This window comes from Dasypus novemcinctus, chromosome 9 (genome assembly GCF_030445035.2).
Source record: "Dasypus novemcinctus isolate mDasNov1 chromosome 9, mDasNov1.1.hap2, whole genome shotgun sequence".
Classification (NCBI taxonomy): domain Eukaryota; kingdom Metazoa; phylum Chordata; class Mammalia; order Cingulata; family Dasypodidae; genus Dasypus; species Dasypus novemcinctus.
The window spans coordinates 122,792,367-122,815,865 of NC_080681.1; the positions used below are offsets into that span (position 1 = coordinate 122,792,367).

The 23,499-nt window shown below is 42.9% G+C and overlaps 1 protein-coding gene across 2 annotated transcripts in view; it reads right to left on the reverse strand.

The window, feature by feature from the left end:
* The window catches only part of PEX14 (peroxisomal biogenesis factor 14), a 178,607-nt gene that overhangs the window by 10,663 nt on the left and 144,445 nt on the right, over positions 1 to 23,499 (reverse strand). For both annotated transcript variants that reach the window (XM_058304432.1, XM_012530397.2), the window contains one exon: positions 1,466 to 1,542. In XM_058304432.1, coding sequence (XP_058160415.1) covers positions 1,466 to 1,542 — 77 coding nt within the window. The remainder of the gene's footprint in view (positions 1 to 1,465; positions 1,543 to 23,499) is intronic.

The following is a 23,499-nucleotide window of genomic DNA, read 5'->3' on the forward strand; positions in this document are numbered from 1 at the left end:
AATTAAGACTCCCGGGGTGCAATGTTTAGGGATGTTTCATGTGTCAAAAGTTATAGCAGTGACGGGAAACGGACTTGGCCCAGTGGTTAGGGCGTCCGTCTACCACATGGGAGGTCCGCAGTTCAAACCCTGGGCCTCCTTGACCCGTGTGGAGCTGGCCCATGCACAGTGCTGATGCAGGCAAGGAGTGCCCTGCCACGCAGGGGTGTCCTCCGCATAGGGGAGCCCCACGCGCAAGCAGTGCACCCCGTAAGGAGAGCCGCCCAGCATGAAAGAAAGTGCAGCCTGCCCAGGAATGGTGCCGCCCATACTTTCCGTGCTGCTGACAGACAACAGAAGTGGACAAAGAAACAAGACGCAGCAAATAGACACAGAGAACAGACAACCGAGGGAGGGAGGGGAATTAAATAAATAAATAAATAAAAAGAATACTTCAAAAAAAAAAAAGTTACAGCAGTGAGTCTTGGTATTCATTCAGGTTCTTTAAAAAATCTCCGAATAAGGGGTAGAGCTGGCAGGCTCAGGAGAGAAGCGCTCTTCTCCAGGATCGGCGTAGGAAGATATCCCAGGCCACTGTTCACCTTGTGTCTCTGGGGGCCTACACTGGACCTACATCTTCTAAAAAAGACTCAGATTTGTGTCAAATAAAGTTGGGCCTTCATACTGGCATCAAGGGAAGTAAATGTCTGCTTCATGCTTGCAACCCTGTAAGCAAAGGACACTGGTGCCCTAAAGGTTGACTTATGAAATCTGGGAAGAAATCCTATCTTTATATGAAAACCAATACAATATCCAAGAAATGAAAAATAGTTCCCCAAAATTTGACTTTGTTCTTATCATACTGTGGCTCTCAAAGCTGGCTTTGAATCTAAGCTGAAACAACAGCCTACCACAGAAAGGGCTTCCCACATGCCCTGTAGGCTTTCAGCTCTTCCCACGCCCTGATTCCCTTGATCCTCCCAGCAACTTCATGAGATAGTAGGTCCAGAGAGATTGGTCCCAGGCTGCAGAGGCAAGGGACTGGCCTGTGGTCACACAGCTACTGAGCAGCAGAGTCTAGACAGCTGGGCTCCAGCATCCATGCTCTTACCTACTCACTATCTCCCAAAATTTACAGCGGCTTATTCTCTGCCAAGCACTATTCTAAATACTTGACATGGACGATGAGCTGGCAGACCTCACAACCACCCTGTGCAGTGGAAACTTTGATTATAGAGCCATGGGTACCACAGACGAGGCAGGTCTGAATGTGCCAGATAGGTAGTGGCAGGGCCAGGACTTGAACCCGGCCAGGGTCACCTGACTGATCAGTTGGCTCTGCCACCTCTGCATACGGCCTCACCTGCTCTCATTGTGCTCTGGGGCTGAGCATTTACTTGGCAGGCCAGAGTCTCTACCTCTGATAAACCTAAGGACAGGTAAGAGTGGGGTCGAATGCCAGGGCTCCCAAGAGGGGCAGACTTACCTTGTAGAGCTGGTGAAAGCCAAACGCAACCCCTGCCATGATGATCGCCAAGGCACCATAATCTCTCCATCGGGAGCCTACAGGCCAAATGGTTGGAGAAAGAGAGTCAGGAGGACAGGCAGGAGAGGGCAGTGAGAGAAGAGAGTACTGCAATTCAGGGGCACAGTCTCCTTGTCTCAAATGATCAGTAATTAGGACACATAACTGCAGGAAGACAGCATGGCTGTCAGGAGACAGCTGGCTGTGGCCTTCTCTTTCCAGGCTCACAGAACTGCCGGCTTCAAGTGAAACCTAAGTGATAATCAAGTCATCAAACACCGACTGTGCATCTGCGGTGTGAGGGCATGCAGCAGGGGGCGAGGGTGCCAGCCATCCGGAGTGGGGAGTCAGGGGCAGAAGAGACCTGAAGATGCGTGCAGGATGACACGGACACACTTCCATGTGTATGAACACACCTGCACACGCCCATCACAGACAGGCAGAGACTAAGCTGTGTCACTTCCGAACACCGGGGGAAGGTGGGGAATCATTTGTTTATTCAAACATTTACAAAGCACTGACAAGGCCCAGACAGTGCTCTAGGTCCTGTCAAGCTGAGTGGAGAAAAGACACAAGGCAACAAATGACCAAAAGGGTTGAGGTAAGTTCAGATAGTGATAAACAATATAAAACACAAGAGTGAGGGAGGGCAGGAGGGCAGGGGTGAACAGCCTTGAGGAGGAGACGGTGAAGGCCTGCGAGGCCCTGGGGGCAGAGCATTCCAGGCAGGGGAAGAGCAAGTAACAGGCAGGTGCTGACCTGTGTGCAGACACAGAGCAGGAGGGCGGGCAAGGCAGGGCAGAGGCGAGAATGCAGAGCTTGGGCGGGGGGCACAAGTCCGGTCAAGAGGATGGCAAGAACAAGCACTCAGGAGGGGAGAGGGGCACGTGAGCCTGGGGGAGCAACGGGGTTGGAGAGGGAAAGGCAAGAGCCGATGGGCAGTGCCCTGGGTGGTGAGCATCAGGAGCCCCTGAAGGCTCTGCAAAGGAGGGACATGATGAGGTCTCTATTTTAGGAGCACAGTATCAGTGTGACACCAAGTGCGAGTTAAAAGCTGGAGCTTGCGGAGGCCAGAAAGCTGAGGAGGATGCTACTGCGAGCGTCTGCAGATAGATTAGGATGGAAAGAAAGGAACAGAGTCAAGAGGGGTCTCAGAAGAACAACCTGTGGGTGGCTGAGGAAGTGGAAAGGGGCAGCCAGTCTGCTCGTGAGAGCTGCTCTCTAGAACAGAACATACGAATGTTCTCACCAACTCCTGAATAAAAGTCTAGTTCCACAGGAGGCCAGGAGAGTCTTTTCCATCATCTATCCATGTGGCAGTTTGCAAAGTGCCTTCAAGTTCTTATCTGACCTGATCCTCCCAGTGATCCCAGCGGCACCCAGAGAAGCATCACCTCCACCTCGAAGGCCCACTGGGAGCAGCTGTGGCCAGGCCACCCTGCAAGGCGCTCAATCCTTCCAAGGGCCCTGCCATTAGGAGGGGCTCAGACCACTGTTTCCAGAACCCTTGTGGGTGTGGGACCCAGACAAGTCCACTAACTTCCAGGGGCCAGAGCCAGCCATCAACCACAGTGCCACAGAGTATGCTGTTACGAGAAGGTAGGAATTTGGAAGTGAGTTGGGGAAAGAAATGGGAAGAGCAACAGTTCTGGCACTCAGGAAGCCGAGCAGAACTGAGGTGCTCGTTTCTTCAGAGACACCTGTTGTTTCAGCCTTTACCTCCCATCTGTGAGCCCACAGAGGCACCCCTCATGTCCCAGTGTTTCTCTACTGAAGGCAGGAGTTTGGTGACAGGAGGTGAGCCGACAATGAGGCAGCTGCTGGCATGCGGCCCAGCGAGGGGAACCCAAGTGGCAAAGACAGGTCAGCGGGCAAGGGACGCACCCCCTCTACCTGCTGCACAGGCCTCTCAGGAGGCAGAGGTGAGGCTGCAGGAGGAGCCTGGAAGTCTCTCCTTGGCCACCACACTCCCTCCTCGCTCCCTGCCTGTGAGTTCCACACGGAGCTTCCCAACCAGGGCACCAGAGTGTCCACAAAACCATCACCAACATGTGGCCTCCCCAGCCCTTGACCCCCTTTTTTGCTTTATACTGCTTGGATAAGTAAATACACTGCTATGGTTCACCCATCAACCAGCACAAGTCAGTATACTGAGAGAAGTCTCCCCCCACCACCAATGACCACTGTTAATAGTTTGTTTGTCCTTCCAGAAAATGCCCATGCATAGATGAGGCAATACAGATGTGTAATGTCTCCCTTCTCTTCTTCCTCCATTTCTCCCTCTCTTTTTTCTACAGCTGCACAACATTTCATTTAACCGAATCCCTGCTGATGGGCATTTAGATCATTTCCAGCTTTTCGCTACTGACACAGTGCTGCCCTGAATGACTGCACTCATGTCACACCACGTCTGCACAAGGACCCCCGTGGACGTGCATCCTTGGAGGCAGGGTCAGGAGGCACATGCATTTGCAATTTTGATACAGATACTGCCAAATTGTTCCCCACTGGAATTGAACCAACTCATTCCCACCAACAATGTACAGGAGGGCCTGTCTCCCCAAAGCCGTTCTATCACAATGTAGTAATCAATCTCAAGAGATTCCTGCCAATACTAGATTGGAAAAACAGCATTTCACTCTAGTTTTAATTTGCACTTATTGTGAATGAGGACCGCACTTTTTTGCAGTTGTATTTCCTTTTCGGTGAACTGTATATGCCTCATTTTTTGACTAGGTTTCTTTTCCCTTATCAATTATAGAGACTTTTCATACATTAGGGAGATTAGCTCTTTGTCCATGATGAGTTGCAAATATCTGCCCAGCTTATTTTCCTTGTGACTTTGCTTGTGGGGTTTGTGGCGTGCAGGTGTTTCTCACTGTTCAGGTGATCAATCTATTTTCTTATGGATTCTAGATTCTGTCATGGTTAGAAAGGACTTCTCCACTCCATTCGAAAGCTGTGGAATAACACTAGTGTTTACATCTCAGAATCGTCTCTGAAACGGGACGCTGCGGTGTTAACCTGCCATGCCCATGCCCACCCATCCTGACTCTAAGAGCATGCGCAACACCTCTCAGCAACGGGAAACACCGAGACCTCGGAGTAGGTGGCTCTTCCACTGGACCCCGGAGAGCCAGGGGACTGAGTCCCAGGCAGACCTCTCGTCTCTCCTCCCTCTCCAAGGCAGCTTCGCTCTGAGTGCCTGACGCAAAAGCTGACATCCAGTGCAAAGTCCCTTTCAGTAGGAAAAGTGAAGCAAGCAAAACCGTGCCACTTTTCAAGAGTGCCACTGCTCAGGACTTTAACTCATGCCCAGAACATCCATCTATGCAGCCAAAACCCTTAGAGAGAACCATCTTCAAAACGGGATTTGTGTCCAAAATATATTCACCACTAATTTTTCAAATACCCACTAACCATCCAACAGGGAAAGAGTTTTAACCAGGCTAAAATCCTAACCAGAACCTTAAGCCTGCTGGGTCCCTCTGTTTTCCTGCAAACATACCGTGCCATGGGAAGCACAGCCTCTTTACTTGGGGCACCTCGAACTGCCAAGGGCTGAACAGATGCTGGCAGCTCAGGGATGCACAATCAGGACCCTCCTCCAGCTGCTCCCCACTTTCCTGAGTGTGGGAAGTCCCTCAAGCCCCAAGAAACACCTGTAGTTCCTGCCAGCCTCACCCTTCGCCTCTTCTCTGCTCTTCCGTTCCTGTCAGGCTCACGTTAAGAGCATTTTATTGCCCCTGGTTTTCATTATTAATGAAAAGGGACCAGAATGATCTTTCCTAAAGTTCAGAGAGTCTATAAAGACAAGAAGCTGAAATGCCATTTTACTCATTTTGGAGATGTGTGATACAATTCTGTCTTGTGGCAAAATAAAAAAAGAGAAAAACTAAGATAGAGATAACTCTTATCCATTCCATGGCTTTAAAAGGGTAACAGATGAGGGCTACTGTGAAAGCACTCAGAGCGATTCCAACACAGGCTCCAGTCTCCCAGTCATAAATACCTGGATTCCTGTCCCCTCCAAGTCCACTGCAGACCCCACGAGAGACTGCGGGCAGGGCACCTGGCTTCTCTTGTCACCATACTTCCCAAATATCCAGAATGGTAAAGACAAGGGCCGAAAATGGGATCTGTCCCTCTTCTGCTCTAGCTTAGAAGTACAGAAAATGGAATAAAAAGGAGCTTTTTAAGGGCATAGGAACAATTTCAACTTACACTCAAGTCTAGGAGCAGATGCCTGCTTGTATTCAAGGCAGACAAGGGGGTCAGCAAGCAAGAAGTCTGGGATGGCAGGCCCTGATCCACACCACCAGCCAGAGGACTGCAGAAGACTTCTTTTTCTTATCAAGCACAGACCACTTAACTGAAGGAAGTAAAGAACCCAGGAACAGTGATATTTTTACTTTCATTGTTAGCTCAGGCTCAAATGGTCCACAACACTTCCCCAACCAGCATGAACAGCTAACTAGCTGAATGACACCACACTTTATGAACACCACATCACTGCCTTCTTCTATAGAGTGAAGAGACAGGCAACGGTGGTGGCAATTATCATTCTGCACAATTGCATGCTTCTGAGGTTGCCATTATGCCTTATGCTGCAAACGAGGTCAGAGGACACCTATTTCTAACATGGGAGAAGAGCAGAGGGCTCCTCAACCTTCCAAGGTTTCCATCAGCTAGCTTGCGCTCTGACAGTCTACATGGAGCTCTGGTGGCCTCCAGGCTCAGCCTTCAGGTGAATCCCTGATACACAGTGGCCACATCAGGGGCAGGTGAGCTGCATCCCATGGCTCCTTAACTTCACTGACCATCAGAACCAACCTGCTCAATTTCTTCAGCTATATATCCAGAAACCAAATTCCTACCTAGCAGTGAGAACAAATATCAAGTAAGAAGGCATGCAGGGACTGGGACTCATGCAGACAACACTGCCTGAAACCACCAAGTCATGGATTGCCACCACAGAAATCCTCTAATCCAGTAAAGGTGTTCATCAGCAATATCGAGCTGAAAGCTGACAGGAAATTATCCTGCTGAGAAAAGAGGCATTCTAGGCATGTGCTGGCTGACAATAGTGGTACAAATGACAGTGTACTTAAGAAGGCTGGCAGCCCGAGCATGGCTGGCAGCCCGAGCATGGCCAGTTGTGGCAGAAACTGGGCCAGCCTGGCTGTGGTCCCCCCTGGACCCTTCCAGCCTGGAGTCATGACACCCCCATGTTTGCATCTAGCTTCTCAAATCATCCAATAGCCTCACTCACAAGCCACCCTGAAAATTAAATGATGACACAGGCTCACCAACGTGAGACCCTGGAATGAAGCCAGTCCGCCAAATGAGTGTTGCTCCAGCTCAGAGTTGCTGAGCTAACTGCACCAAAAGGATGGTGACCAGCTGAAGGGCTGAGGGATGTGCTGGAGTACACGGCTCTGGCTGGCTGGCAGGTCAGGAACATAAACCAAGCCAGAGTGCAGCAATCAGAAACTAAACACGAGCACACCTATACAGCAAAAGGGACCACAGTAGTCACAGCTGAAACTCCAAGTCCTCCTCACAGGGACATCCTGTGAAAGACAATCTTTTCTGCTCCACATCGGCTCCAATGCTATTAGCAGTGTCACTGCTAGGAAGGAAGGACACTGAGAGGCATAGCTATATCTCCACTCCATAGAGTAAAAAATATGAGCTCTAATTAAGAATTCAGAAGAGTCCAGAAATAGACCTACATTTAAATGGTCAACTATTTTTTAATAAAGCAGCCAAGGTAATTCTATGGGGAAAGAATAATCCTTTCAACAAGTGGTGCTGGAACAACTGGATAGCTAGCCATATGAGGAAAACAATGGAGAACCTCACCCTCACCTTAACACCATACACAAAAATTAAGATCACATGCGTGGATGAAAAAGAAAAACTCTAACAATTCTAGAAGAAAATGCAAGACAAAAAATCTTTGGAGTCCTAGGATAAGCAAAGATGTTTAAAATACAAAAAGGATGACCCATAATAGAAAAAAAATCGGGAAATGTAAAATGGTGCAGCCACTGTGGAAAGCCATTTGGCAGAATTATCAATTGACCCAGCACTCCCACTTCTAGGTATATTCTCAAAGAGAATGAAAACAGGGTTGCAATCAGATGGTTGTACACCAATCTTGATAGCAGCATTATTCACAAGAACCCAAAACTAGAAACGACCCAAGTGTCCATCAACAGACAAATGGATAAACAAAATATGGTATGCATATATAGTGGAATATTATTCAGTTACAAGAAAAAAGGAAGTTATGAAACATGCCATTACATGGAAGAACCTTGAAAACATGCTCAGTGAAATAAGCAAGATACATACGGAAAAAAAAATTGTTGGATATCACTAGATAGAAATGGTAAATTTACAAAGATAGAAAGCAATCAGAGGTTACTGGAAGAGAGGGGGATGTAGGGAGGCATAAAGAGGATGATTTGTTAAAAAAAAAAAACTCACAACGTTAATAAATAAATTAATTAAATTAAATCCCTTTTAGCCTTTTATACCACTGGGGCTTCCCAGAAATCCAGTGAGGCCACCAAAGACTTTGGAATAGGTGAACCTAAGTTTTATTCCTACATCTGCCATCTACTCACTGTGTGACCTTGGGAAACCTCTCAGTGCTTCAATAGCAGCAAATGAAAAACAAACAAAAACAAAAACAAAAAACCAGGACTAATATTAAGGAGGAAAAAACTGAATAAATGAATGTCACCAAGTTTAAAACTTTTTTTCAAAGACAATGCCATGAAAATTAAAAGGCAGGTCATAAGTTGGGAGAAAATATTTGTAAAACATATCTCTAATAAATGGCCTTGTCACCAGAATACATAAAGAGCTCTTAAAACTCAATAATAAAAAGTCAATGGGAGTGGATGTGGCTTGGGCAGTTGGGCACCTGCCTCCCACATGGGACATCCTAGGTTCGGTTCCCTGTGCTTCCTACAGAAGACAAACTGATGTCATGAGCTGATGCAACGAGCAGATGCATGAGCAGGCACTTGCCTCCCACATGGGTTCAGTTCTCTGTGCCTCCCAAAGAAGATAAGCGGATAACAAGTAGCCACAACAAGCGGACACAATGAGAAGATAACAAGCAGACACAGCAACACAGCAACACAGCAACAGGACAGAGAGCACACAGGCAAATGAGCCATTTTGGGGGAGGGAATCAAAATGATAAAATAAAAAAGGAAAAAGATCGGAAGAGATTTCATAAAAGATATATAAATGGTCAATAAGCACAAGAAAATATGCTTGACAGAAAAGTATGAGATTCCATTACATACACATTAAAATGGCTAACCTCAAAAACTGAGAATACTAAGTATTGAGAAGAATATGAAACAAATGGAACTCACATTCCTGATGGGAAAGCAAAATTGTACAATCATTTTGGAAAAAGCTTGACAGTTTCTTATAAAGTTGAACACAGACCTATCATATGACTTAGCCATTCCACTCCTAGGTTTTTACCCTGGGGAGAAAGCATGACCTGATACCTTGATTTACACAATTTCACGGCCCCAGAACTGTAAACTTGTAAGGTAATAAATGCCCATTGTAAAACTAAATCTATTTTTGGTATGTTGCATTTTGGCAGCCTAACAGACTAAAACACTACCCAAGAGAAATGAAAACATATGGCTTCCAAGAACTTGCAGACCAATGTTCTTAGCAGTGTTATTCACAATGGCCCAAACTGGAAACAACTGTTGAACAGACAAAACATGGCACATCCATACAATGGAATACTATGGAGCAATAAAAAGGAATGAAATACTGATACATTCTATGTCATGGATGGGCCTAAAATATATTATCCTAAGTGAAAGAAGCCAGATACAACAGATCACATATTGTATGATTCCATTTATATGAAATGCCTGGAGAAGGTAAATTTATAGTAACAGAAAGTAGATCAGTGGTTGCCTAAGAAGAGGTGGGACAGGGATCAACAGTAATTGGGCACAAGGGATCTTACTGGGAGGATGAGAATGCTCTAAAACTGGTTTATGCTGATGGTTGCACTTAAAACAGATATTACAAATCATTGAATTATATACTTGAAATGGGTGAACTTTATGACATAAAATATACTTCAATTAACTAAAAATATTTTTTCTAAAAAAAAAAGTCTAAAAACAGACCTACCAAAACATGGTCAATTGATTGCTGATAAAAGGGACAAATAACTCGAAAGGGGATAGGATAATCTTTCAGTATATGATGCTGGAATAACTGAATATCCTTATGGGGAAAAATGAACCTTGACCTTCACCTCACATAACTGAGAGGTGATCACAGAACTAAACATAAAAGCTAACACAATAAAACTTCTAGAAGAAAACACAATAGAAATTTTTTTTTTATATCAGGGTAGGCATGAACTTCTAGCCATAAATTATAAAGAAAAAACTGATAAAATGGATGTCATCAAAATTAATACCATTTGCTTTTCAAATATCAATGTTAACTGAAAGCAACTTACAGGTTCAATGCAATCACAATAATCCAACAACCTTCTCTGCAGAAATGTTAAACCATATAGAAGGTGGTTCAAATTCATATAGAAGGTATGCAAGGGGCCCCAAATAGCCAAAAACACAGTTGAAGATACATACTTCTTGATTTTAAAACTTGTAAAAAAGCTGTAGTAATTAAAACAGCATGGCACTGGTGTAAGAATAGATAGAGACCAAGAAAATCGAATTGGGAGTTCAGAAATAAACTCTCACATCCAGGGCCAATGGATTCTTTTTGACAAGGATGCCAAATCCACTCAGTGGGGAAACAGTCTCTTCAACAAATGGTACTGGAACAGCTGGATATCATATAAAAGAATGAAAGTAGACCCCTACCTCACACCATATACAAAAATTAACTCAAGCAACAAAAAAAGAGATGAGGGGAAGTTCATTAAAATTTAAAACTTTACAGAATGGGAGATAATATTTGGAAACCATATATCTGATAAGGATGCAATACCCAGAATACATAAAGAACACCAACAACTCAACAAAAGATAAACAACTCCATTTAAAACTGGGCAAAAGACATGAATAAACATTTCTTCAAAGAAGACATACAAATGGCCAGAAAACACATGAAAAGATGCTCAACATCATTAGCCATCAGGGAAATGTAAATCCAAACCACAGTGAGATACAATTTCATACCTACTAGAATGGTTACTTAAAAAAAAAAATCATGGAAAATAAGTATTGGAGAGGATGTGGAGAAACAGGAATGCTTTCATTGTTGGTGGGAATGTAAAATGGTAGAGATGCTGTGGAAAACAGTCTTGTGATTCCTCAGAAAGTTATGTATAGTACTGCCATACGACCAGACAGACCTGCTCCTAAGCATATGCCCAAAACAAATGAAAGCAGAGATTCAGACAGATACTTACACACCAATGTTCACAGGAGCTCTATTCACAACATCCCAAAGGAAGCAATCCAAATATCAATCAACAGATGAATGGATAAACAAAATGTGGTGTATTAATATAATGGAAGCTGTAAAAAGAAGTGACGTGAGGACTTACAGGGAAGATGGTGAAATAGGGAGTTCCAGGACTATTAAACAGGCAGGAAATGTCTGAAACAACTATTTTGAAATTCCAGAGGCCAGAAGAACACTGTACAGCATCCAGGGAAGAGCAAGAGGAAGAGACTGATAAATTACAGTAAAGAACTGTAAATTGCTCACTCCACATGGTGGGTGCAGGCACCCATCCCCCACCCTTGTGGCAGGCCACCACAGGGTCCACTGCTAACCAGTTGCTGGTGACAGAAAGAGACGTAAAAATCCTTTTCCCCACAGGGGTAAGCATGGCCAACCACTTATTGTGACTTTTGATTAACAAATTTCCATCACTGTGTCCCAACTATGAGGGCAGTAACTATTTCGACCCACCTGGACAAAGGCAGTAGTACCCACTGTTTCAACACTCCTCAGAGACAGACAGAGGTGGGGGATGTAAAGACGCAGTACCTTCTTGGGGATACAGGGGCAGTTAGCTGACAGGCAGACCAAGAAAGTTCAGCTTTGGGCAGCCGTCAGAAGCTTTTGGTGCACTTCCTGACCCCCTCCACAGGGCACTTTGGAGCTGGTCTGCACTCTCTTCATGGGTAACTGACCTTGTTTTGACTGGAAAAGACCAAATAGGGTAAGTCCTCCCTGGGGTGACCCTCCTCCCAGAATTGGCCCTCCAGGCAAAAGCAGCATAAGGCAACAAAAGGAATGTAAAAAAAACTATACGGCGGGGGAGGGGGGGGTGGTGAGGGGAGAGAAATAAATAAAAAAGTCTTTTAAAAACAAAACAAAACTATAAAGCAGAAAGTCTGGAAAAAATGTCCTGCCTGCTTCAAACACCTGGGAGAGGGAGCTTTGTTTTTGGGGAAAGAGAGGCGACAACCAGACTCCTGTAAACAGGAGAACTCCAAAACAACTAACAAACTAAAGCCCAGGATAAGACAGGGGCCCAGAAAGATAGGGAAAACCCTGCACACTGCATTTGCCGTGGGTAGACAGGGGGGCTGAAGGTCAAGAAAATCTGTCTTATCACCAGCTGCTTACAAAAACCAAGAACAGACATCCCAAGAAGTAAATCCCAGAGTTGATATTTAAAAATATTAAAATGTACAGTGTGCAACAACAACAACAACAACAAAGTACAAGGCAAACAAAAAACAGGAAATGATGGCCCATTCAAAGGAAGAATATAAAAATATAGAAAATACCAAATGAAGAAGATGAGAATAGTACATACTGAACAAAGCCTTTTAAAAAATGACCTTAAAAAAGCTTAACAAGATGAAGGAAAGTACAGAGAAAGAACTAAAAGATATCAGGAAAACCATGAATGAACAATATTGGGAGTTTAAGAGACAGAAATTGTAAAAAGGAACCAAAAATAACTACTGGAGTTCAAACCATAATAACTCAAATGAAAAATGCCAAAGAGGGTTTCAAGGGCAGACTGTAGCTGGAAGAAGAAAGAATCAGTGAGTGTAAAGATAAGACACTTGAAATGAGTCAGGCTGAGAAAAAAGAAATATTAAAAGTGAAAATACCCTGAGACAGCTAGAGGACACCATCAAGCACACCAATACATACATTACAGGAGTCCCAGAAGAAAGAGAGAAAGGTGTAGAAAGAATACTGAAAGAAATAATGACAGAAAACTTCCCAAACTTAGCAAAAGACATGAATATGCAAATCCAAGAAGCACAGAGAACACCAAACAGGAAAAAGATAGAGAAAAACATACCCCTTCATCATATAATATATTATTTACACTATCAAATGCAAAGGACACGGAGAGAGTCCTAAAGGTTGCAAACAACATGTTATGTATAAGGGAGTCCCAATTAGATTGAGTACCAATTTCTCATCAGAAACCATGGAGGCAAGAAGGAAGTGGGTTGAAGTACTCAAGAAAAGCAACTGCCAGCCAAGAATTTTATACCCAGTGAGACTCTCCATAGCAGTTTGATATTATTGATGAATTCCAAAAAGAAATATTGAACTATGTTTGTAAAGTGGTCTTTTCCTCTGGGCATATTAGAATGTATTGGATTCAGAAGTTTTCCCTTTACTTGATTAAAGAACGATTAAGGCTTTGATTAGGCCATGTCAGTAGGACAGTAGAAACGACACCTCAGAAGAGGGGGGCTGGAGTTTTGAGCTGAAGCCTTGGGAAGTAAGCACACAGAGGAGCTTGTTCGCGAGGCAAGAGAGAATGCCCCGGAAGGCGAAACAAGCCATTCACCTGATAGTCTATAGCTGTCCTTGTGAAGATAGCAAAGGAGCTATCCCCAGAGAGAAGCAAGCCCCGGGAGGAGAGGAACCCAGGAAGCCTGAACACTTGCAGATGTCAGCAGCCTTCTTGCTCCAACATGTGGCAACAGACTTTGGTGAGGGAAGTAACTTAGGCTTTATGGCCTGGTAACTGTGGGCTTCTACCCCAAACAAATACCCTTTATAAAAGCCAAAAGATTTCTGGTATTTTGCATCAGCACCCCTTTGTCTGACTAATACACCTATCAAAAATGAGGGAGAACTTAAGACATTCTGAGATAAACAAAAAGTTCATCACCACTTGACCTGCCCTACTAACAATGTTAAAGGGAGTTCTTCAGACTGAAATGAAAGGACACTAGGCAGTGGTTCAAAGCAGAATAAAGAAATAGAGACCTGCAGTAAAGGTAACATTTGGGTAATTATAAATGCTAGTATTTTTGTACTGTTTGGTATGTAACTCCACTTCTTATATCCTACAGATGCTAAAACGCAAATGCATAAAAAGTAATGATAAATCTAAGATTTTTGAACATATAATGTACAAAAATATAGGTGATTCCAAGTACAAAAAAAATAGTGGAGGGGACAGAAGAGTATAGGAAAAGTATAAGTACATGCTAGTGAAGTTAAGTTGATATCAAACCAAATATAATTGTTACATATTTAGGATGTTAACTTTTAATCCCATGTGACCATAAGGAAATCAGATGAAAGAAATATCCAGATAGAAATGAGAAGGCAATGTGATACAACACAAGAAAATAAATAAATGTAAAAGTAGGATTTAACAGAAGTAAGGAACAAAAAAGTCTAAATAGCAAGATGGCAGAAAAAGTCCTTTATTACCAGTAGTGACTTTAAATGTAAATGAAATTAAACTCTCCAATCAAAAGGCAAAGATTGGGTAGAATGGATAAAAAAGCATCACCCACCTATGTTCTATCTGCAAGAGACTCACCTCAAAGCCAAAGATACAAGTAGGGTGAGGGTAAAAGGATGGAAAAAATACCCACCACGCTAGTAATTACCAAAAGAGAGCTGGGGTGGCCATACTAATATTGGATAAAATAGACTTTTAAGGGAAACGGACTTGGCCCAGTGGTTAGGGCGTCCATCTACCATATGGGAGGTCCGCGGTTCAAACCCTGGGCCTCCTTGACCCGTGTGGGGCTGGCTCATGCACAGTGCTGATGCGCGCAAAGAGTGCCGTGCCACGCAGGGGTGTCCCCCGCGTAGGGGAGACCCACGCGCAAGGAGTGCGCCCCACAAGGAGAGCCGCCCAGCGTGAAAGAAAGTGCAGCCTGCCCAGGAATGGCGCCGTCCACACTTCCCGTGCCGCTGAGGACAACAGAAGCGGACAAAAAAACAAGACGCAGCAAACAGACACAGAGAACAGACAACTGGGGGGGGGGGAGGGAATTAAATAAATCTTTAAAAAAAAAAAAAAAGACTTTTAAGTCAAAAACAGTTACAAGGAACAAAGATGATAAAGGGAACAATTCAACAAGAAGATGTAACAATTATAAATTTATATGCACCTAAACGCAGAGCCCCCAAATACATGAACCAAATTCAGACAGATTTGAACGGAGAAACTGACAGTTCTACATTTATAGAGACTTTAATACACCACTCTCAATAATGGATAGAACATCCAGTCAGAAGATCAATAAGGAAGTACAGGACTTGAACAAAACACTAAACCTACTAGACCTACCACATACACAAAAATAGAATACACATTCTTCTCAAGTGCACATGGATAATTCTTTAGGATAGACCATATGTTGGGTAACAAAATAAGTTTCAATAAATTTTAAAATATTGAACCCTACAACATGTATTTTCCAACCACAAATGAATGAAGCTAGAAATCAATAACAGAGTGAGAAAGGAAAAATTTAAAACAAATACAAAGAAACTAACCAACATACTCTTAAACAACCAATGGGTTAGAGAGGAATCAGAAGCGAAATTAGGAAATATCTTGAGGCAAATGAAAATACAACATAGCAAAACTTATGCGATGCAGTGAAGGCAGTGTTGAGAGGGAAATTTATAGCTCTAAATGCTTATATTAAAAAAGAAGAAAGACTTTGATTCAGAGACCTCACCTCAAAACAGGAAGAACTAGAAAAAAAGAAGAGCAAACTAAACCTAAAGCAAACAGAAAGAAGGAAATAACAATAAGATTAGAGAGGAGATAAATAAAATAGAAAAAAAAAAAACAAACACAAAAAGATCAAGAATCAAGACCTAAATGTAAGAGCTAGAACAATCAAACTCCTAGAAAAAAACGTAGGGAAGCGTCTTCAGGGTTGTGGTTTATTAGACTTTACACCCAAAGCACAAGCAACAAAAGAAAAAAGAGATAAATGGGACCTCATTAAAATTAAAAACACTTTCTCAAAGAACTTTATCATGAAAGTAAAAAGACATCCTACACAATGGATGAGGATATTTGGAAACCACATATGTGATTACGAATTAATACCCAGTATATATAAAGAAATCTTTCAACTTAAAAAAGATGAACAACTCAATTAAAAAATGGGCAAAATGGGAAGTGGATGTGGCTCAATCAATTGGGCTCCTGTCTACCATATGGGAGGCCCTGGGTTCACGTCCCAGGGCCTCTTTGTGAAGGCAAGCTGGCCCGCGCCCACAGACAGCTGGCACAGCAAGATGACGCAACAAAGGAAGACAAGCAGACACAGAAGAAAATGCAGTGAATGGACACAGAGAGCAGACAGCAAGCAAGCAGTGGGAGCAGGGGGGAAGATAAATAAATTTAAATTTTAAAATAAAATGGGCAAAAGACTTGAACAGATGTCTCTCCAAAGAAGATATACTCAACATCATAATGCTCAACATCATTAGCCGTCAGGGAAATGCAAACCAAAACCACAACAAGTTACTATTTCACACCCCTTAGAATGGCTGCTATTAAAAACATGGAAAATAGCAAGTGTTGGAGAAGATGCAGAGAAACAGGGACACTCTTTCATTGTTGGTGGCAATGTAAAATGGCACAGCTGCTGTGGAGGAGTTTGGAGGTTCTTTAGAAAGCTAAACATAGAACTACCATATGACCTGGCAATCCCACTCCTGAATATATACAGTACACAAATGAAATGAAAGCATGGACTCAGGGAAGCAGACCTGGCTCAATGGATAGGGTGTCCACCTACCACATGGGAGGTTCGCGGTTCAATCCCATGGCCTCCTTGACCCATGTGGAGCTGGCCCATGTGCAGTGCTGATGCGCGCAAGGAGTGCCCTGCCATGCAGGGGTGCCCTGCGTAGGGGAGCCCCATGCACGAGGAGTGCACCCCGTAAGGAGAGCCACCCAGCGCAAAAGAAAGTGCAGCCTGCCCAAGAATGGCGCCGCACACACCGAGAGTTGACACAACAAGATGATGCAACAAAAAGAAACACAGATTCCTGGGGCCACTGATAAGGATAGAAGTGGTCACAGAAGAACATGCAGCAAATGGACACAGAGAGCAGACAACTGGGGGGGGGATGGGGAAGGGGAGAGAAATAAATAAAAAATAAATCTAAAAAAAAGAGACAAAGATTTGTGGTGCTACCAAGAATGCAAGCGGACACAGAAAAACACAGCAAATGGACACAAGAAAGCAGAAAATGGGGGCTTGTTATAATTGATGAAATTGTGAGCCTCCATACAATGGAATACCAGTTAACAATAAAAAGGAAGGGACTTTGAGACATACAACTTGGATGAATCTCAAAAACATGCCGAGAGAAAGAAAACAGCCACAAAGTAGAGCATCTGGTCAGACAATACATACTGTAGGATTCCATTTATACAAAATGCTAGGAAGGAGAAATCTAGCCAGTAGCAATAGAGGGCAGATCAGGGGCTGCCCTGGAGCAGAGATGGGGGGTGGGAATGACTGGGAATGGGGCACATGAGAACTTCTGGGGTACTGGAAATGTTCTACAAGGAATGGTGGCTACATGGGAGTATACACTTGTCAAAAAATTGTATAATTAAAGTGGGTACATATTTTATATAAATTATACCTCAATAAAATAGATTTTAAAAAATAAAAATATCCTGTTTAGAATTTTTTAAACAAAGCAAGAGGAAGTCAGCAATGATTGAGAACAAGATCCAGCAGTATAAGTTCAAAGCTTTTTCTCTCTGCTAAAGTAACAGCTGAACTAAGGGGAAGAAACTAGACCTAAGAATTCTAATTCAACTTTTAAAAATATACCTCAGAGTATTTCATACACACGAAAAAATATAACATTTATATAAGTTCTGAAGTACCATAATCCAATTATCAGCTCTAATTTATCTGCTTGACAAACATTGATGAAGCTCTCCGTGTATTCCTCCCATCTCCTGCTAAACTGCTCCCTGTCCCAGAGGTTTAACCATCATCCTGAACTTAGTGCTTACTCTAACTCAAAATTTCTAGGAAATAAGAAAAGTTGAGAACATGGCCTCACCAGAATAAGGATTACATTTCTCAGCTTCCCTTGCAGGCAGGTCTGGCCACGCGACTGAGTTCCTGTCAACAGGTGAAAGTGGAAGTGGTGGGGCCAATTTCCCAGAAGTGTTCTTAGAAGGAGGTGGCCTGCCCTTTTCCTTCCTTCTCTACCTTCTTGCCAGTTGGATGGTAGAATTGGTGGTGGGAGTCAAAGCAGTCATACTGGACCACAAGACAGATGCCGGGTGTCAAGAATGGCAGAGCAACAAGCTGGGTCCCTGATGACCGCTTGCCACAGTGGCAGCCTGGGCTGCCTACATTTACATAACAGAAGAATAGTCTTCTATCATGTTTAAGTCACTAATTTTATAGCAGGATCTTATAAAACTAATATAGCCTGCACTGTAAACACAGCCCCAGTTGGTGTTAAGTACCGTCAATACCAATGACTCTTTTTTTAAGGAAGTACGAGGAAATTGAACCCAGGACCTTATATATGGGAAGCGGTTGTTCAACCATTGAGCTATATCAGCTTCCCCCAAGGACTCTTTTAATGGTCTAAGAAACTTAAAGAAAGGTTTTCTTTTTTCAGTTTTTTCCTGTAATACTAATCCAATTCAATATCCACAGTAGCATTTATTTGGTACCTACATGGCACCAAAACATAACACAAAGCAAACAAAATGGATGTGGTTCTTGTCCTTGAAAATCTGCTAATCTAAACCAATACTGAAGAAAAATTCAATTTTCTCAAAATTAGTGAAATATTTTCTTCATTTGCAAACCAGTAACTTTTATGTAGTGGGAAGTGAGATCTGTATACTAAACTGGCAGAAGAGCGAGAAATGTAAAAGACTTTCTATTCACTTCCTTAGGGGAACCCAGAGGCTGTCCATCTGTGCTTCCACACAGACCGTTCCTGGCCCTAGGCCTTTGCTGTATCCTCTTTTCCTTTCTACCTTGGGTCCAGACAAGGCTTACGGCCCCTAAAGCCCAGTTCAAATCCTGCCTCCTCCACAAACCCTGCCCAGAGACCAGCACTCTGGAAGTTTCCTTTGTTTAAATTCTTAAAGCTCTTGACATTCTTACTATGCAAGATGGTTAGTGTTAGTCTTCTCTGCACTTCCACAAACACTGGGCTTCCCTCCACGACTAAATGGTGGCCTCACAGAAGGCAAGGCCTGTCCCCTGCTTCCTCCACAGCATTCCCAGAGCAGCCTGCACAGGCCAAGCACAGAGAAGACCGCACTGACCCGTCACTGCACTGACCCGCCACTGCACTGACCAGCCACTGGAGGCAGCTCACCCAAGTCAAAGGTATTCCACCACACCTTTCAAATCTTCAAGTACATGCCCACCATTTATCCATTCAATAAGCATTTCTAACACAACTGCCCAGTTAGAGCCTCAGGCCACACATTAAGATAAAAAGCTCAGGGAACTCACAATTTAGTACAGAAGACACTGAAATAAACCTTCGAGCAAGGAGGGGAGAAGAAGTAAAAGGGGAAAGGAGAGAACCAAGGAGAACCTGCATCCCAGGGAGAAGGAAGGCATTTGAAAGACTTCGGAGGGGCTGCAGCTGACCCCAGCCCTGAGAAAAGCAGTGTGCGGGCTGGGCAGAGGAGGGAGGACAGCACTACAGGAGGAGTTTCTGGACAACTGTCTCGGTCCAGGCACACCCAAGATGTCTTCCCCAATTCCCCATACTGCATCTGCTCTGATAATACAAATAATTTTAAAATTAGTCTAAGAATAGTATGGTGAAAGAAGTAATATAGCCTTAAAAATAATTAGATGCTATATTACAAAGTCAAAAACATCAAGTGCTTTTGATTGTCCACTGATCTGTGTCTGGGTGATGACCTCGCTGCTGCCCTGTCCAATTGTCCCTTCTGACATGCCCATCCCATGCTCCCACCCTTGTGAATAACCCGAAGTTTCTTATCATTACATACAGTCACATCTTTGTGCCTTTGCCTTGGCCTAGAATCCACTTATTTACCTTGTCTGATCACTGAATCAACTGTCCGGCCAGATCCAATTAAACATCTGTACTCTGAAACTTCATTTCACTTCTCCTGTGCCTCCATCCTCACCTGCATGTACCTGCCATGCATTGCTGGGTTTGCTTAATGGCATCTCCTCCTAGGCTGGAACAACTTGAGAATCTAGCACACACAGTACCTGGTGCATAGTAGCCATTCAATAATAAATGCTTGCTCAGAGAATTAAAATAATCAGAGATTAAGTATATTACTAAACAGGGCTATAAAAGAAGTAAAATATGAAAAGAACTCTCTTTCATGATTTCTAATCAAATGGTTCAAAGTCTTTCACCAACCTCAGACACTGGCATCCTATTTTAAGAACAGACAACTGAAACATAAGGTATAGGTCAGTCTGTGAAAGGGCCTAAAGTGTTTATCAAAGACAGCGAAGGAAAATTCTCAAGCCTCAGAAAAAATCATTATCCCTACAAAATTTACATTGCCTCCCCCTGCCCATTTCTCAAAGCTACTTTGCTTCTTGTCTTTTGGGGAAGAGGAAAAAAGAAAAATCAGTTTGAAGTAAACCCATCAACCAAGCATTTATCAGAACTTTTATGTCCAGGACTGTACTAGGTATTGTGAGTAGATAACACACACTGATTCCTGATTCCAAATCGAACAAAAGGAAACCAAAACAAGAAACACGATGTCAAATTTCCTCTGGAATCATAGTTGACTTTACCAAGGCCTACCCAACTTTCTTTTAAGCCCAGAGAATACTGGGTTATTCTCACACCAGGTGACATGAGCTTCCCCTTGGTGTCAACCTCCTACCATTTTCACAAAGCCTTCCCTGACTTCTCTAGCCCACATTAATTTTTCTCTTTTCTGTATTCTTGTGGAATTTCTTGTCTGTATAATTAATTTTGGCATTAAATTATCATGCTTTATATTATTATCCTTTTCTCAAGAGTTTATCTTATCTTTCGCAAAGTGCCTGTAAGATTCTTAAGGACAAAATCATGCTCTGAATCTCTCACATGATACTGTGCTAAGCATTCAGGAGGTGCTTAAAAAACACTGATGAACTGAACTGGTACCATTCCAGCAGGTGTCTATATTCTCTTTGCCAGCATCTGCATATACTAACATCTCAAGGACAACTACCTTCACCATAGCAGAGACATCATAGGTGGCACAGGGCAGGACAAATGTCCCCAAGTAGGGGAGCCGACAAGTTGAGGGCTCCCTGGCGTGGTCTCAGAAAGGGTACCCTTCCCTGAAACATGAGCACTTGGGGCTGAGCCCAGGGAATCATGTTTACTAGGCTGGGGTACAGAGATGGAATGTCCTTAAAAAACCAAGATATGGGAAGGAAAAGACTGGTGGGGATCTAGATGTAAAACTGGCAGGAACACATATGAATGGAGACTATAAATCCCTCCAGGGACGCAGACAATGCCTCAGTGATAAGCATGCAGATTGCACACCTAGTTCAGAAACTCCCCCAAGTTTGCTTGTAATTAAGGGGGTTAGAAAGGTAAAAAATATATATATATAAACCCAATTAATCATTTAAATATTTAAAGTCAGATTTTTTCCCCTCACTCCAGGATTGGTATATTTCATAACGCCAGAAGTAGACAGCCTGGTTTTTACTGGGGTTCATTTGAGAGCATGTTTAAACTAGTCAGATTGAGTGATGCTTCCAGCAACTAATCGCATGTCAAATAAAAGATATTTTATGTAATAAATTACCTCTACAAGTAATTCAAATGTCATTTATCAGTTTTATTATCAGTCAGGCAAAGTCTTGTTTCTCTATATTAATCAAAATCAAGCTTTTTTTTTTTTTTTGGAGTAGTTTTGACACCTCTTGGCAAAAGTATAGGAGTGAAGAGGTAGAGTCACCCCCAGAGTTGAAAGGAACAAATTTAGCAATACAAGAATGGAGCTCAAAGGTGACAACTAACTCCAGGTATTTAAAATTACCATTACCACTGTTTTTATGCCAGTGTCAAAGCAGGAAGAAATCTGTCTCTAAGAGATATATTTTATTTTTAAGGCTGGGAGACTCTTATAATACTCCTACCCAAATACCTAAATGTGCTAATGCTTTTTCTCAGAAAGATGTGGACAGGAGAGGGGCCTGAGTGACTGAACTGCACCCTTACTCCTCTTCTTTTGCCTCTTTCAGGAACACTAACACTTTAACTCCTCACTCATGCCTACCGGAAGCAGGCAGACAAATGATGTTTAGTCCAACTCTGTGACCAACCAGAACAATTTGTTCTAAGCAAGAAGTTTCCAAGTAGCCAAGAGACCTGTTTGGTATTAAGCCATGGAGGAAACAGCTGGAATAGAACAGATGTGCCTCTTAGTAAATTCTGCACCCCAGCTGCCACTGCCTGTCCTCAACAAATCCCATTAAGTGCTGGGCCCAGGGACACAATGAAAGAAAAACTGTGGAGACTTAGCCTTTGGCTACAAAGAAACACATCAAGAACATGTGGTGACCCGGAGCAGATACTGTGGAAGGGTAAGAATGCTAGCCAGGAAGGAGAAATAAGTCCCAAAGCTAACAAGTAGCTGCTACTGCTTAGGAGCCCAAATACAAAGGTCAACACTGAAGTTTCACGTCTCTGCTCCTAATAACATTCGTGGGTTTGTTGGGCAAGGCAATGTTGATGACATGGACCTGAGAGCATGCTACCTGGCCTCAGTCATGCAGCCTTAAACGGAAAGGAAAAGGAAAAATGAGATCTGATCACACAAAGCAGATCCTAACCCTCGCCAGACCCCTTGTCAGGTATAGAGAAAGGAAGGTCTGGCTTCTTCTATCTATAAGGATCACACTGCCCCAGCTGTGATGGAAAAAAATGGCAAAGTAAGAGAAAGAAGGTTGCTTCAGACCAGGTGCTGGGGATCAAAATGAATCTGCCATTTTAAGATATGTCTAAAATCTGATGCCTAACATGGGTTTAAATCATTTTTTGAAAAAACAAACTTCTGTGACAATTAAAATGAAGTCAATTGTAGATGAGGAATTTTGAAAGATAACAGATCCACTGCCGAGTTATGCTAAAGAAACAAAACTGGGCTATTTTCCATAGCTTTGGAGCCAATTTTAACCTTTTTTGACTTTTTGTAAATGACTTAGAGACAGGGTTCTGGCTGTATTTAGTACATTTATTACCAAACAACCTTTATTCCTAAAGTAGCTTTCATTTTATAATAAAACAAAACCCCTCATGGGTCACAGTCTCACATAATAATTAAAAGCAATATTCAAAATGAACCTTTACATTTTAATCTTCCACTATGGAATATACACAGTTATAAGCAGGACTTGGAAGGAAGGTGGGAGGGCAGGGGTGAAAAAGACAAGCCGGAACCTACTATTACTAATATTAATTTTAAAAAATAAAATTAGGAGACAGGTTATACCAGTGAGCAAATGAGAATGCTTTCATGAATCAGATGTTTGTGTTATTACTAATAGTGAAATTCAAGGGCTCCGACATAAGAAAATGGAAACAGAATAAATATTTTTACAGTTTCTTGCATGTAACCAAAATACTTGAAACAACACAGTAAAACTCATTTATTCTGGTCCCTCCCCTCTTCTGAAAATTTTGTCACAGATATAAAAGTTTGCCTAGAAGAGGATTTGGGTGTGTCACATTCTTCC